A 14,870-nucleotide genomic window follows, 5' to 3' on the forward strand; every position below is an offset into this window, starting at 1 on the left:
GCTAACCTGCCTGGTCTCCGCGCCAGGCCGGGGGCCCCTTCACTCCTCCCACTGTGGAGATGACACCGCCGGCGCTGATAGTGCAGGTTAGCTCCGCCCCATTTTTTGTGTCACAAAGCCCTATTATCCAATCGCCGGCCTCCCAGGGGTTAAATTCCCCCAGCCATCCGGGGTGGATTCCGCTCTTTAATGCTCCGGCCGCCATTCTCATGAATGACAAGGAGCTCTTTAAAGATTTTAAAGGCTGGGGGGTGGGCGGGGGTGGAAGGGGTTTTGTTGGCGTGTGAATGTGGGGTCGGGTGGGGGTTGGGGGGGTTTGGGGGGGGCGGCTGAATGGGAGCTCGTTGGCACCCCCGTTTCCCCCCGGAGAGGGCCGGCTTTGCACAACGTGGGAAGCGGGGAATTAGGCCCAGATCCCATTCGTAAGGCGAAAACAACAACAACACCACCACCGGCTCCACAAAAAGCTCGCCCGATACGCGCTAACCGGAAACGGGCCGTTTCGGCTCGCGGTCCGAGCGATATCGCGGTTGTTAGCGCCGCGAGCTCTTCGGCTTCACGCCGCGGCTCGTAATGGGCGCGTGCGGACAGTGCTCTGCAGGCTACCCCACGAGGCACTCCCACGATCCTCTCCCTCACATCCCCAGCCGTTCACACACACACCCCCTTGCTCTTATGAAATCTAACGAGAGGGATCACGCAGAACCGCTCTGAGGAACGCGTTTGTGCGCCGCTGCGGTCGAGGCCCTTCTCGGTGAACACAAACTCTGAGCCTCATTGGCTGAACCCGGGGGCTCCTCTGAGCCTCATTGGCTGAATTGGCTGAACCCGGGGCGCTCCTCTGAGCCTCATTGGCTGAACCCCGGGGGCTCCCCTGAGCCTCATTGGCTGAACCCCGGGGGCTCCCCTGAGCCTCATTGGCTGAACCCCGGGGGCTCCTCTGAGCCTCATTGGCTGAACCCGGGGGGCTCCTCTGAGCCTCATTGGCTGAACCCGGGGGCTCCTCTGAGCCTCATTGGCTGAACCCGGGGGCTCCTCTGAGCCTCATTGGCTGAACCCGGGGGCTCCCCTGAGCCTCATTGGCTGAACCCGGGGGCTCCCCTGAGCCTCATTGGCTGAACCCGGGGGCTCCCCTGAGCCTCATTGGCTGAACCCCGGTGCTCGTCTGGAGAAAGTGGAGCGGCGCTAAAGCGGACGAGCGCTGCCCAGCCCCGGGGATGGCTCACTGAGCCGGCCTCACTGGAGGGCCGGGCTGGGTAATCATGCCCCGTTCGGAGCGCTGGGTCTTTTAGATAAGCAAAGCTGCTGAGCTTAACCAGCGATAGCCCCAAGGCTACACAAGGGGGCTGGGGATAGAGGGGGGGGGGGGGGGGGGGACGTCTTGGCTGGATCTCCTAGTACTGGATCTGAGTCTGGCTATTCTTAGCTGCTCACACTGAACCCACGGCCCTGGATGAGGGCTAAGGGCTCGCTAAGCTAACCCTCGGCTGCTCTGGGGCCCTAAAAGCACATCAGCCGCCCTCGTCAGGGCAGTTCGCTGCGAACGCGCGGCCGTCTTCCCATTGCCGACCGCTCGTCCTCGCGTCCCTCGCGTTTCCGACGGCTCGACGAATCGGAATCCGTCCGTGAGCCTGCGGCGTCGGAGCGCACCGCCCGCCCCGCCTGCCCCGCGGATACCGAGACGGATACCGCGCACAAAAGGCGCCCTCCCATCTCCCCACGCCTGAGTGGCGGCTCTGTTCTACGCCCGTCTTCGGTCACGCCTCTTTTTTTCGGGCCCCCGAGTTCCTCCTCCTCGCAGGAGGAGGAGGAGGAGGACGGAGACGCGCTCGAGCCAACGGGAACGCCTTTTTTTTCGAATCGGGAGGTTGCTTTTCAATTAGGTACGCATTCCGCGGAACATTTCCCTTCGTGCGTGAAGTTCATCTGCATATGAAAGCTTCACGAAAACCAGCCGTTGAGTGTAAAAGCATTTCACATGAAAGAATAAACACTTTGGGAGCACAAAAACATTCTGGTTTAGAACCCTAGAACCCTAGTTCCGGTTCTGATGGCTTCTTCCGGTCCTCTCCTGCAGGTGCTGCGGAGGCTACAGTAACCCTGATAAGACAATGGAGCCTTAATCCTGTCCTGGCACTGACCCTCTGAAAGACTGACTTTAGAGGTCTCCTGGGAGCAGCATGTGTCTCTGTGATAGCTCTCAGCAATGACTAATGCATGCGGAGCCCCTTCCTGTGGCAAAGACTACAATTCCCATGAGGGTTCAATAAGGACTACAAACTGCTGTTAAAAAGTATCCATCACCAGCTCTATGTGGAACTGTCTAAAACTATCAGTCTTAAGGATTTTGAAGCTTTGAGGTAGTAGCGCTTCATACCACACACGAGCCACCATGTTATTACTGGTGCGGTAATGCGAGTATACAGTACCAGCTCTGAAAAAGTTCTCTGTCACAACAAAGTTTAAATGTTATTGTCCTTATAAAATGGCTGCCCCCATTTGGAGGGAAATAACTGCAGTAGTCTGTTGCAGCAGTAGCTTGTTCTGAGAACGTCAGATGTAATTGATTAAAAACGCGGGGCATTCTAGTCCATTCCGCGTCGCCCAATTTCAGAGAACCAGACGGTGCGGCCATTTGGAATGCCGCTCCCGTGACACTAAATCAATACGTCGGCCTGGAGGCCTGATGGCGTCCCCGTCAGGGCTGTAATTGCTACGGCCAAATGCACTCGCACGGACCCCTCTTATCCAGAGCAGGGCTTACTGTACCGCCACACTGCAGCCCACAGCGGGCATAAGCACTGTCAGAACCGGCCCCCTCGTTTCCGCGGTAACAGCGTTCGGCCTCTCTCTCTCTCTCTCCCCCCCCTCCTCAGGCCGCCCGGCAGACGCGGAGGACGCGCGCGGGGGTGGAACTCGAGGCGCGCCAGGACGAGACGGAACCTCCTCTGGGACTCGCGGAACCATGGCGAGCAAGCGACGGAGCGCGGCGAGCGGGGCCCTGCTGGCGCTGCTCCTGGGTCACATGACCGCCGCGTTGGAAGTGCCCCTTGACCGTAAGTACCGAAAAAAAAAAGCGGCTCGCAAACCCGAAGCGTCCTGGACGTTTCGAGGACGACCCCTTTCTCCTCCCTACCTGACGACCGTTACCCGACACACACACACACACACACAGACACACAGACACACACACACACACACACACACGCACACACACACACCGGTCTGAAAGTCGTGTGCTGAGTACCTCTCACGGCTTTACTTTACCCGTCCAACACGCAACGTCACATTTAATTTACGGTCGCTCCTGTGAAAGGATTTTTTTTTCCACGTAATGACATTGCGGCTGACATTTAGAAGCTAATGGCAGACACCTCCGTAGCGACTGGTCGATCAGCGCCGGGCAGGACACATCCATCAGCAGGGCTTGGGTGTGACAGCGTGGGGGTATTGGCATTTCACCGATTCAACGGGACTCCGTGTAAAAGGCCCTAATGTAGGTCAGTCCCAAACACAGTCAGAAGGCTGGTCTGCCCCAGTGCACTGCCCAGCTGATCCCTGTACACTACTCTGGTTTCCCTATGACACGCCTAACAAGCGACACCTTTAACAAGTGCTTCCTTCTAAAATGCTTTGTTATCAGGGATGGTGCAAAACCCGATTAGCCTTTTTATTGGGTTAGACCAAAGTGTTGCCCCATCTCCCTTTCTCAGTGAACGTAGGGTTGGGTGGTTTGTCCGCCGTTTGCTATGCAGAAAGGCACTCGTCTTTGAGTTGGAGCTAGAGCAGGACTGACTGGGAGCGGACGGCGATGTTTCGGAGCGAACTCGGCCCCCGGGTCAGGTCCTGCGATGAACTCCCCCCCCCCCCCCCCCACCTCCCTCACCGTCCCAGAACCAGACAGTGTAGATCGGTCCGCTTTACTGACTCTTTGGCTTTGATCACCCCTCGTGATGCCGCCGAGTTTCGTCTGGCGAGAGCCTCTCTCTGGGCGTTAACCGGCAGCTCGGCCAACCGGCCGCCATTCGTCACCGCGAGCGCCCCCCCCGCACCCCTGCTCTTCACCCACGGCCCCGCCCCTTTCTAACCGCCTCGCCTGCGTGATAAAGGAGAAGCTCACCCCACTTCTTTAAGCGAACATATTGTTAATGATGATGTTTAGTTCAGTTGTGATGTGCACCAAAATATAGCTTGAGTTTCATTTTCATAACGTTTAAAAAAAATTCCTTCCGCTGTCTGATTTTGGCGCTGCGCTACAACTTCCGTCAGGTGTTTCGCTGACATCGCACAGACTTCCCAGACAAAGGCCGCGCAATGAATCATGGGAGCTTGAGGCCAAGGGGGGGAAAAAAAGCAGTTCTTAATGTCAGTTAAACACTGTAGGGGGACTGTTTTCGACGCATTAAGTCCTTGGCTCTTGCGTCTGAGTGCTTTGGCGGCGGTGGGGGAACGCAGTTAGTCAGGTCTGACGCTGTTCAGCGGCGGTGGGTGCTCTTAAGCCCCCTTCCATTGTAAATACCCCCCCCCCGGGTGAGTGAATCGGCTGAATGAAGGTGATGTATTGGCCCTCTCTTAATCTGAGCCTCCCGGGTCCCCTGGGCAGTGCATCCGTCTGCGGGTGAGAGAGAGAGGGGGGGCGGTTTAAACTCCGCCGGGCGCGCTTTAGTGGGGCCCGGGCGCGGGCCGCTCGGCGGTTTGAAACGCGGTCGGGGAGCGCGCGGCTCGGGCCCTCTCGACCCCGGTCACTAACGTCTGACTTTCTCCGCCCTCGCCTGGCCTCTGCTCCCGCCGAACCTTCGGGGTTGGAAACCAAAAGCCAAAGTTCTGGAAGGACGTAAGTTTCGGCCACGTCTGACGGCCGCGCATCGAAAAGCTAGCGTGATTTATTTATTTTTATTTATTTTTTTTATTAATTTATTTTTGCTGTGCTTTTGATCGTTGCCTGCGCTTGGTCTCCCTTTTTTTTGTTTGTTTCTGAGCGTGGATTGGAGTGGTGTTATGTCCGCATGCTTCTGTTGACGACTTTCCTCGAAGCTTTCCTCGTCATGCCGGGCTCGTGTGTGCTACTGGCCCTCAGAGCCAGCGGTGCTGCTGGTTTTCATTCCTCCCCTCCAATCAGGACTGATATTAAGCTTCAGACGCCGGGTGTGTTAAATCTCTGGCCAATCAGCGCCATTGATCATTTAACTGTCAGGCAGAAAAGAAAACCAGCAGTACTGCTAGCCTCAAGGGCTAGATTTGAGTGTCCCTGGACTAGTGCGAAGTGATGAAGTACTAGTACTGATGAAGAGGTAAGAAAGACGGTGTACCAGAGCTTGTAATTCTTTTTGCACGTTTTGCTAATTGAGCTTTGGCTGTTCGTCGTTGGTTGGTTGGAGTAAACGGCGCTGGCGTTTACGGTAGCGCGTCGACAGTTCGGCCGCGAGTTCACCGGGAACTGCCTCCTTCTGACAACCGCAGTGCCGCAGCCGCCCACCATCACCCACCAGTCCCCGAAGGACTACATCTTCGACCCACGGGAGAACATCGTCATCCACTGCGAGGCCAAGGGGAAGCCCCATCCCAGGTACGAGTCCCCCCCCCCACCCCCCCGTCTGAGCGCGCTCGGTCCGCGCGGCGGCGCCCGCCAGACTGACCTGGGATCAGCCAGATCTGCTGGGATCACGCGTTTATAACAGTGTTTATAACGTGTTTATAACGTTTTTGATACAGCCTGTATTACACATGCGTAACAGTTTTACCTGTTGCTACTTTATATATACTGTATCCCAGGTAACCGTAGTGCTTTTAAAAGGCCAGAACAGATGGGTATACAGTAGTGGGTAGCACTTTCTATGAGTTGTTGTTCATAAGAGCTTTGTAACTCCTTCATTAGCACTGCATAGTGCCTTTATAAGCAGTACATAGACATTCATAAGTAAACAACTGCAAATATACGTGTGGTGTGTGTCACTTGGCATGTCACAACCATTTTTCAATTCATTCAATGGGTGTGTGTAATGATATTATTGGTCAGTATTGATGTTAGTTGTGACCTTATTGGACTGTATTAATATTAGTGATTACCTCATTGGACAATTTTGAGGTTTGCAATGATCGTATTGGTGTTGATCGAAGTACCACCGACCTTATTGGTCAGTTTTTGATGCGTCCGGCGGTCCTATTGGTCAGTATGGGTGTCAATAACGCCGTGGTGCGCGCAGCTTCTCGTGGACGCGGAACGGGACGCACTTCGACATCGAGAAGGACTCCAAGGTGATCATGAAGCCCAGCTCGGGCACCCTGGTCATCGACATCGGCAGGGAGGAGGCGGAGGCGTACGAGGGCGTGTACCAGTGCACCGCCCGCAACGAGCACGGGACCGCCATCTCCAACAACATCGTCATCCGCCAGTCCAGTAAGAGCCCCGCCCGCCCGCCATCTCCGCCTCACCTTTGACCTTTCGGGGTCAACCGCCGCCACCCTCCTCTGGCCGGTTCGTCTGTTAATACATCTCTGCTTTAACCATTCTTCTCTGTCTTCTCTCTCTCTCTCTCTTTCTTCTCAAATAAGATTACTTATCTGTCGTCAAGTCTCTTTTGCTGGAAGGTAAATGTTTGGAAAATGTTTTCCCGCGCACGTCCCCAAATTGTTCCGCCGTTTCTCCCGTTTGCCGGCTTACCTCTGTTTGTCCCTGGTAGGTAGCTGTAGATCAGCTTCGGTTATAGTCTGGTCTGACTCCTTCCTCTATTGTACGCCTCACTTCCTTTCCACAACCTGCCCGCATTGCAATCGGTAAATCATACAATCATTATTGCTTTCTAAGTAATGCACTCATTAATGTATATTAATGAATTGGTTTGTGTTACTCAATGTAACCCATGTAAAGGAGGACTGTTTGACTGGCAACCTGGGGGCCAAATTTGGCCCACAATAGAGGGGACCATTTTGTCATTGAGAAGAAATGAAGTATTACTCAAATCTATCAAAAATGTCAGCTGTGTCCAGACCAGCATCTGCATAGTGTCAGCACAATAAACACTAGCGACAGAATGATAGTAGGTGTGCGTGTAGTAAAAAGGGTTCTTTTATATAAGCTTATAAGGTGTTTGCTATACTGTAGCAGTGCATGTGCACACGTGCCCAGTGTATCTTAGGCATATTAGGCAGGTGCTCCATTTTGTGAGAGACTCTGTCTCCCAGGGGGCCGTGTTCTGAGGGGTCCTGCGCTGAAGCCGCTCGCTGTTCGTCCTGCTCGCAGGGTCCCCCTTTTGGTTGAAGGAGAGGTACGTGCCGCTCCTGGTGCAGCAGGGCGCTCCCCTGGTCCTGCAGTGCAGCCCGCCCGTCGGCGTGCCCCCGCCCATCGTGTTCTGGATGGACAACAGTAAGTCCCCCGCGCCCCCCACGGGACCCCCCTGGGGTGCGACGAAACTCGCCCCGGTTTCATTTCGTACTAATTTCGCGTTAGCTAATGCGGTCATCACGGATTCGCTGCACGAGGGATGCCATCTTGTACCTTGTGCACATGGTTCAACATGCATGTAAGGTGTTATGGATAATTTATTCTTTAATCTAATTACGCTGATTTGACTATGTGGTAAGTACAGGATTCATTTTTGAGTTTTGATGTTAGAACTGATGGTATTGGATGGATGGAATGACTTATTCTCTAATAATAATGATAAACTTTATTCATTTCACTTCTTTCATGCAACGCATGCAGCCCAAAGTGCTTTACACAAAGATACGGGAAAGTACAGATTGACATAAAAATATGGATTAAGAACAGTGACGTAAGAGCACGAAATGCGAAACATTGTACGATAAGTGTAAAAAGTGTTAAAAGCGTAATTTTAAAAATAAATAATGAACGAGTTTAAAGCAAAATTAAAAAGATCAGTTTTTAGCTGGCGTTTAAAAGCGTCCACTGAATTCACTGCTCTAACAGGCCTTGGCAGGCTGTATATAATTTATATTGCGTTCATATCGTAGTGCAGAAATGGCGTAATAACTCAGATACAGTACATCTCGTGTGTTTATGGTTATGCGGTTGTGCTCCTGTTCTCTCTCCTCTCCTCCTTCTCCCCCCCGCAGACTTCCAGAGGATTCCGCAGAGCGCGCGCGTGTCCCAGGCGCTGAACGGGGACATGCACTTCGCCAACGTGCTGATCGCCGACACGCGCGCCGACTACATCTGCTACGCCCGCTTCCCCCACACGCAGACCATCCAGCAGAAGCAGCCCCTCTCCGTCAGGGTGTTCGACAGTGAGTACGCCCCCCCCCCCCATCCGTCAGGGTGTTCGACAGTGAGTATGCCCCCCCAACTATCCCGACCCACCCCGCGCCCCCCACCCATTCTGTGGGATTCGAACCGGCATAAAAAAAACAGATTTGCCTCGGCCCACGCCTATCAGGTGGGGAGAACACCGCGCGCCTGTGCTGCACTAACGAATCAGCCCCGGGGGCTTAAAGGCGTGCTCCTCTCCACGGTACGGGTACGGGTACGGGGCCGAGACCGGGGCCGGGGGTTTGTGCTGAGTTTTTTTTGTTTGCCGGCGCGCAGAACAAAGAGGAGAAAGGGAAACGCCGCTGAAAAGCGCAGGAGCTGAAAAGCTGGCCCCAGCTACCAACGACAAGCCGAAAAAGCTATCGCTACGTTTTGCCTTCTTTTGTCTTCGTTGTTTTTGTTTGTTGTGCTAGTTCATTGTTTTTGCAGCGGGAACCCGTCAGGGCGAAAGGGTGAAGCTGTTTGTTCATTTGTTTTCATGTTTGTGTGGGTGCGCTGTCTCTCTCTATTTATGCGGTGAACTCTGGTACGCACCCAGAACTGCTGGATCTCCCCCCAAGGGGTGTCACACAGCCTGTGGCAGTTCATCTGGGCTTCTTAGGGAGCTACTGTTGGGTATCTTTATGGGAAGGGAAGCTCTGCATTTAATGGCTTTTGTATACGCTTATATTCCCCGCCATGTGCCGCCATTTTGAATAATTGAACTTCCCCTGTTTCCTGTGGTGACATATTTTGGTCCGTAGCCCCAACACTCACTTGCGATTTCATAATTTATTGCACGATTTAATTTTTTTTTGTCGTATCCTTGTTTGCCTCCATGTATCTATGACCGTTTGTGTGTTGAGTGTGTGGTTTTTGCATGTCTATGGTTTTCTGTTGTTTCAGTGGATGCGATCAATGAGACAATGGCAGCTTTGTTGAATGACACTGATTTTTTTGGTGGTGAGTTCTGGCGCCCCTAGTGGATCCCCCCCCCCCCCCCCATCCCGATTTAACAAACGTAGAAATCTATCTCTTTACATTAACCCCAAATCTTGCCTCGTCTTTGACCACTGCTCAACAGAACAAATCATGTTTTAAAGTTGTTACTACTCTGTACTTTTTCTCTGTTAGTTTTGATTTATTAGCCATTATTTTTATTATTAGACTTCTCTTCCCTTCCTGTATAGCTGAAATAGGAATTTTTTTAATGAAAAGGACATTTGCTTTCTCGGGTATAAAAAAGTTCAGTGCAATATTGTACTGCACTATAGCCCACAGTATGTACATTCAGGGCAAATCTTGCCCAAATAATCAGCATTTGGTAATGTCCTTTTTCGTTACTGAAAAAAATCCCTATTTCTGTTACATATCTAAGCTTATAATAGGCTATGATGAACATCTTTAATAAAATTAATTTTCTTAACAATTTAACAACTCAACCCATGCCCATTTTAGAAGACCTAGGTTCCATGAGGTCCTCTCTGTGATCATGTTATGTCCCTTCCGGATCCTTCCGCTAACTTTTCTGAAGGAACTGAAAAGCAGATGCAGAAGGCTAGAACGCCACAGTCTGCTCTCACACCTTCTTCCCGCCTTCGTGTTGCCTTCACGCCACCGTTAACTGTTGAGTGACCCACAGGGGCCGAGGCACCGGATGTGGTGGAAGTACAGCACGGCTAGCACACAACCTTTAGCCCAGCTAGCACACAACATTTAGCCTGGCTAACATGCGACGTTTAGCCCAGCTAGCACATAACATTTAGCCCGGCTAACATGCGACGTTTAGCCCAGCTAGCACATAACATTTAGCCCGGCTAACATGCGACGTTTAGCCCAGCTAGCACATAACATTTAGCCCGGCTAACATGCGACGTTTAGCCCAGCTAGCACATAACATTTAGCCCGGCTAACATGCGACGTTTAGCCCAGCTAGCACATAACATTTAGCCCGGCTAGCACACAATGTTTAGCCTGGTTAGCGCACAACGTTTAGCCCAGCTAGCACTTTCATTCTCTTGTGATGGGAAATCGTCATGAAATGTGAATTTCATGGAAACCATCTTTTCAAATATAAACTCGGGTTGTGGGACGAAGTCAAAGGGAGGGAGCTGTTGGATTTCGGAGAAGGCGCTCTCATGCTCTCGCATATCCTCTGCAGAGGGTCCCGTGGAAGACAGGAAGCCCTCCTTCCAGGTCCCGACCGGACCCAGCAGCACCAAGACGGTCCTGAGGGGCCAGGTCCTGGAGCTGGAGTGCATCGCTGAGGGCCTGTGAGTCCCGTCCCGTCCCACAGGACACGCCCCTGTCCTGCATGACACGTCCCCACTCCCTCGTCCCGCATGACACACCCCCCTCCCCCATCCCGCACACCCCCCTCTCCCGTTCCCTGCGCCCCACTCCCCCATCCCACACACCCCATAATTTATGTGAATTATTTATTCAGTTGTTTGGCTCTTTTTAATTTGCTTGCTTGCTTTGTGTGACGTGAGTTCTGAAGGACTTTGTGCCTGATGCAGTGCAGTTAGCATTGCGTTCTCATTATTTTAAATGATTATAATTCTGACTGTGACGCCTGGAAGCCGCTAGCGGCTAGCAGCTCGCGGCTCGCTGACGGTTGTGCTCTGCGTTTGCCGGGCGGCCAAGGCCGACTCCGGAAGTCACCTGGCACAAAGAGAGCGGGGACCTGCCGGCCGGCCGCACCTCCTTCGCCAGCTTCCGGAAGGTCCTGCGCATCGCGGGCGCCACCGAGGCCGACGCCGGGGACTACCGCTGCACCGCGCGCAACCGCCTGGGCTCCGTCCACCACACCATCACCGTCACCGTCAAAGGTCCGCCCGCACCTCGCCGACCGGCCGCCTGAGCGGTGTGTGTGTGTGTGTGTGTGTGTGTGTGTGTGTGTGTGTGTGTGTGTGTGTGTGTGTGTGTGTGTGTGTGTGTGTGTGTGTGTGTGTGTGTGTGTGTGTGTGTGTGTGTGTGTGTGTGTGTGTGTGTGTGTGTGTGTGAGCGTGTGTGTGTGTGTGTGCGCGAGTGTGTGTGAGTGGGTTAATGTAATAGAGGCAGAAACTCTGGTTGTTTTCGAGACCTGGCTTGATACGGTGCTAGATTACTGTCCAGTTTGTCGGTCAACGGTGAGTGCCAAGTTCTTTAGTGGTAGGCAATGGCGAGCACTGTTGGGCTGAATGGCCTGTTCTTATCAATGTTATGTCGTGTCATGTTATTTGGAAAATGTAGGTGTAAGTCTTTCTCTCGTGGCTTTTTGAATAAAGTGATTGCACGTGGTCTTTTAGCCTTCTGCGCCCAGGCTTTTAGTGAACCCCCTCGATCCTCCCTCTGCTCCGCACAGCCGCCCCCTATTGGATAAGCGCCCCGAGGAACCTCATCCTGGCCCCCAAAGAAAACGGGGTCCTCATCTGCCGAGCGAGCGGCAACCCCAAACCGACGATCGCCTGGTACATGAACGGCATCCCCATAGAGAGTGAGTCCCTCCCCCTCCCACACCCCCCCATTTCATCCCACACACTCAGTTACCCTCATACCCTTTAGCCCCTAGCCGCAAGGCCATTACACGTTCTTAGCTGTGCGTTCTAATGCTGATGTCACAATCGCTGATGGCAATTGTATGCAGTGGAGTTCTAGAACGCTGACTTTTCAAACATTCCGAAAAAAAACCTACTCTTCGAAAGAGTCTAAACACCAGAAAACTGCGGGGGGGGGATAGCCAGGGTGAACGTGTCTGTGTTCACGCCGCCGTCCCTTGACAGACGCGCCCAAGGACCCGAGCAGGAAGGTGGAGGACGACACCATCATCTTCTCGGACATCCAGACGGGGTCGAGCGCGGTCTACCAGTGCAGGGCCTCCAACGAGCACGGCTACCTGCTGGCCAACGCCTTCGTCAACGTGCTCGGTGAGTGCGGGCGCCCGCCTCTGGGGGGCGCTGTGGCCATTCGGCCCACCGCTTGCCTGTTTACGTCGCAACACGGCCACACCCACACGAGAGAAAATTATGAGGTTTGTGCAGTCCAAGTGTTGGGTCATTATGTCGTTTCTTTAACGCAGGGGTTTGTGTCAAAATGTTAGGTCATTCTGCTTATTTTATTCACGTTGATGTTTACAGTCAAGTGTGTATTCCTCTGCAAGTTCATTCCCCTCCTAGTTTTAAAATGATTCTAAGGTCTAAAATGGAATGATCAATGGTGCCTAACATTTATGTCTACTCTGGCTCTGAAGTATTAATCCCACTGAGTGCTGTTCATTTCAAAATGGACTCCACCGAGGTAACAGTGCCCCGCCCAGCCTGAGGCCGATTGGCTCGTAACCACCGGCGCTTACCCCCCCCCCCCCTTGCAGCCGAGCCGCCAAGGGTCCTGACTCCGCCCAACAGAGTGTACCAGGTGATCAGGAACAACCCCGCCCTGCTGGACTGCGCCTCCTTCGGGTCCCCCACGCCTAACATCACGTGGTGAGTGCCCCCAAAGCACCCCCAACTCACCCCACACTGCAGGGGGGACCAACGCCAGCGACTCGTCGCCTCAGTCTGTCTCTCCATCCGGTCTCTTATTCTGTGACTTGTTTCCATTGGCTGTCTCCAATGGTCAATGGAATGCTTTTATATACTGATGCTTCTCATTCGCCCATTCACACACACACTCACACACCAATGGTGAAAGGCTGCCGTGTAAGTTACCAGTCAACTCATTGGGAACAATTAGGGGGGTTAGGTGTCTTGCTCAGGGACACTTCGACACCCGGGGTGGGGGATTAAACCGGCAACCCTCCGACTGCCAGACAGTCGCTCTTACCTCCTGAGCTAAGTCGGCCCTCTCTCATTCATCCAGTCCCTTATTGGCTGTTGGTTTCCGGAACATTCCGTTCCACAAAGTTTCCACGCGGTTGTGCGTGAGCTCTGGCTCTAGGCCCTAACCCCCCGCACGTCTCTCTTGAAGGTTCAAGGACAGCCAGACCAGCGTTCTGGACGGCGACCCTTACGTCCTCCACAAGAACGGGACCCTGGAGATCCACGTGGCCCAGACGCTCAACAGCGGCAAGTACACCTGCGTGGCCATGAACTCCCTGGGCAACAAGGAGAACCACGTCTTCCTGGAGGTCAAAGGTGAGCCACGAGCCAATGGCATTCGCAGGGTTCTGCAAATGACCCCAGGGCAAAGTTCAGTTCTTCCACAGACAAGGAAGCAAATTATTTGTTAGCCTGTGAAATTAATTTATCTGTATAATTTTTAGCTAAGACAGTGTTACATTTATACACAGATGAACATAATCGAACTCTTCACGTTTGTGAACTCAAAACACAAGCAAAGACAGCCATGAATTTGGTAGCGCTGCAATTTGTGTGCAACAGAAAGATAAGCAGTTCTTATCTTCTTGAGAGGACACACAGGCTTTATGAATTGGTCCTTTTCATAGATATTATAAAGATATTATAAAGAAACTCGGTACTTAGCTTCAGTCAAGATGGCCGTCTCCTCCTCAGAACCCACCAGGATTCTCAAGCAGCCGGAGTACAAGGTGGTCCAGAGGAATGACCACGCCCACTTTGAGTGCAAGGTGAAGCACGACCCCACGCTGACCCCGAACATGATCTGGCTGAAGGACAATGGGGAACTGCCCGATGATGAGAGGTGTGCAATTTAATCACAATTTACAGACAATTTACACACAATTTACTGACAATGTACACACAGTTTAAACAGTTTGAACATAATTTACCCAGGATTTAAACACATGCATGGAATGAATTTATACACAATTTACAGGCAATTTGCCCACAATTCAAACAATTTGCACACAATTTAAACAATTAAAATTAATTCAAAGGCAATTTACACAGTGAAGGACCTAGCAGTAGCTGGTTCAGAGCTGTGGTGAGAGCGCTGTCACCTTGCGCAGGTTTGTGCTGGACTCGGACAGCCTGACCATCAACGACGTGACGGAGAACGACGCCGGCACCTACACCTGCATCATGAACACCACCCTGGACCAGGACTCTGCCAGCGCCATGCTCACGGTCATCGGTACGCCCCCCTCCCAAAACCTGACCCCTGACCCTTGACCCCGACCCTCCTCCTGAAATTTGTCCGGTTGTTTATGATCGTCTTCCTTGTCCAAATAACACTGTAAAATAAGCATAGTCCAGACACCAGGTTAAATGTGTGTGATTTTATATGGACTCTGATTGGTCAAAGGGGGATCCAATCACAGAACCTCACATATGAAGCCTGTCCTATGAATTGTCTGATTATGGGAATGCCGTGGACGCGTGAAGTGCTTGCTGCTTTCTGTGGAAACCTCTCTCACGCGTTACTAACCGCTAACTCCTGCCTCACTGCTGCCCTCCTCGCACCAGAGCCCACCCCGACTCCGGCTATCGTCTACGGTAAAGTGCCAGCGCACGGTCACGACCGGGCCCGTCCCACCCAGTCCCCTCGTGCTTGGGGAGCCGTTCATCTTTTTTTATTTTTTAGTTTTCCCTCAAGCATGATGCGCCCCCCCCTGCCATGTCCGGTTCATTGACTCTGTGTGTGAGTGTGAGTGTGTGTGATGTCACCGGGTGGGCGGTGGCCTCCCTCACCACCCGCACCTCCTCAATCCCCACTGCTTTCATTC

General features: G+C 52.8%; 1 protein-coding gene across 1 annotated transcript in view; it reads left to right on the forward strand.

Annotated features, from left to right (window-relative positions):
* The window catches only part of nrcama (neuronal cell adhesion molecule a), a 62,511-nt gene that overhangs the window by 31,870 nt on the left and 15,771 nt on the right, over positions 1 to 14,870 (forward strand). Inside the window, 16 exon segments of the mRNA XM_035402273.1 lie at positions 2,877 to 3,056; positions 4,817 to 4,834; positions 5,461 to 5,566; positions 6,204 to 6,397; positions 7,241 to 7,363; positions 8,074 to 8,244; positions 9,152 to 9,208; positions 10,407 to 10,518; positions 10,892 to 11,076; positions 11,592 to 11,723; positions 12,010 to 12,153; positions 12,597 to 12,708; positions 13,193 to 13,359; positions 13,738 to 13,885; positions 14,154 to 14,278; positions 14,611 to 14,640. Of these exon segments, the coding sequence (XP_035258164.1) occupies positions 2,966 to 3,056; positions 4,817 to 4,834; positions 5,461 to 5,566; positions 6,204 to 6,397; positions 7,241 to 7,363; positions 8,074 to 8,244; positions 9,152 to 9,208; positions 10,407 to 10,518; positions 10,892 to 11,076; positions 11,592 to 11,723; positions 12,010 to 12,153; positions 12,597 to 12,708; positions 13,193 to 13,359; positions 13,738 to 13,885; positions 14,154 to 14,278; positions 14,611 to 14,640 (1,915 nt within the window). The 5' untranslated portion in view covers positions 2,877 to 2,965.

This window comes from Anguilla anguilla, chromosome 19 (genome assembly GCF_013347855.1).
Source record: "Anguilla anguilla isolate fAngAng1 chromosome 19, fAngAng1.pri, whole genome shotgun sequence".
Lineage (NCBI taxonomy): Eukaryota > Metazoa > Chordata > Actinopteri > Anguilliformes > Anguillidae > Anguilla > Anguilla anguilla.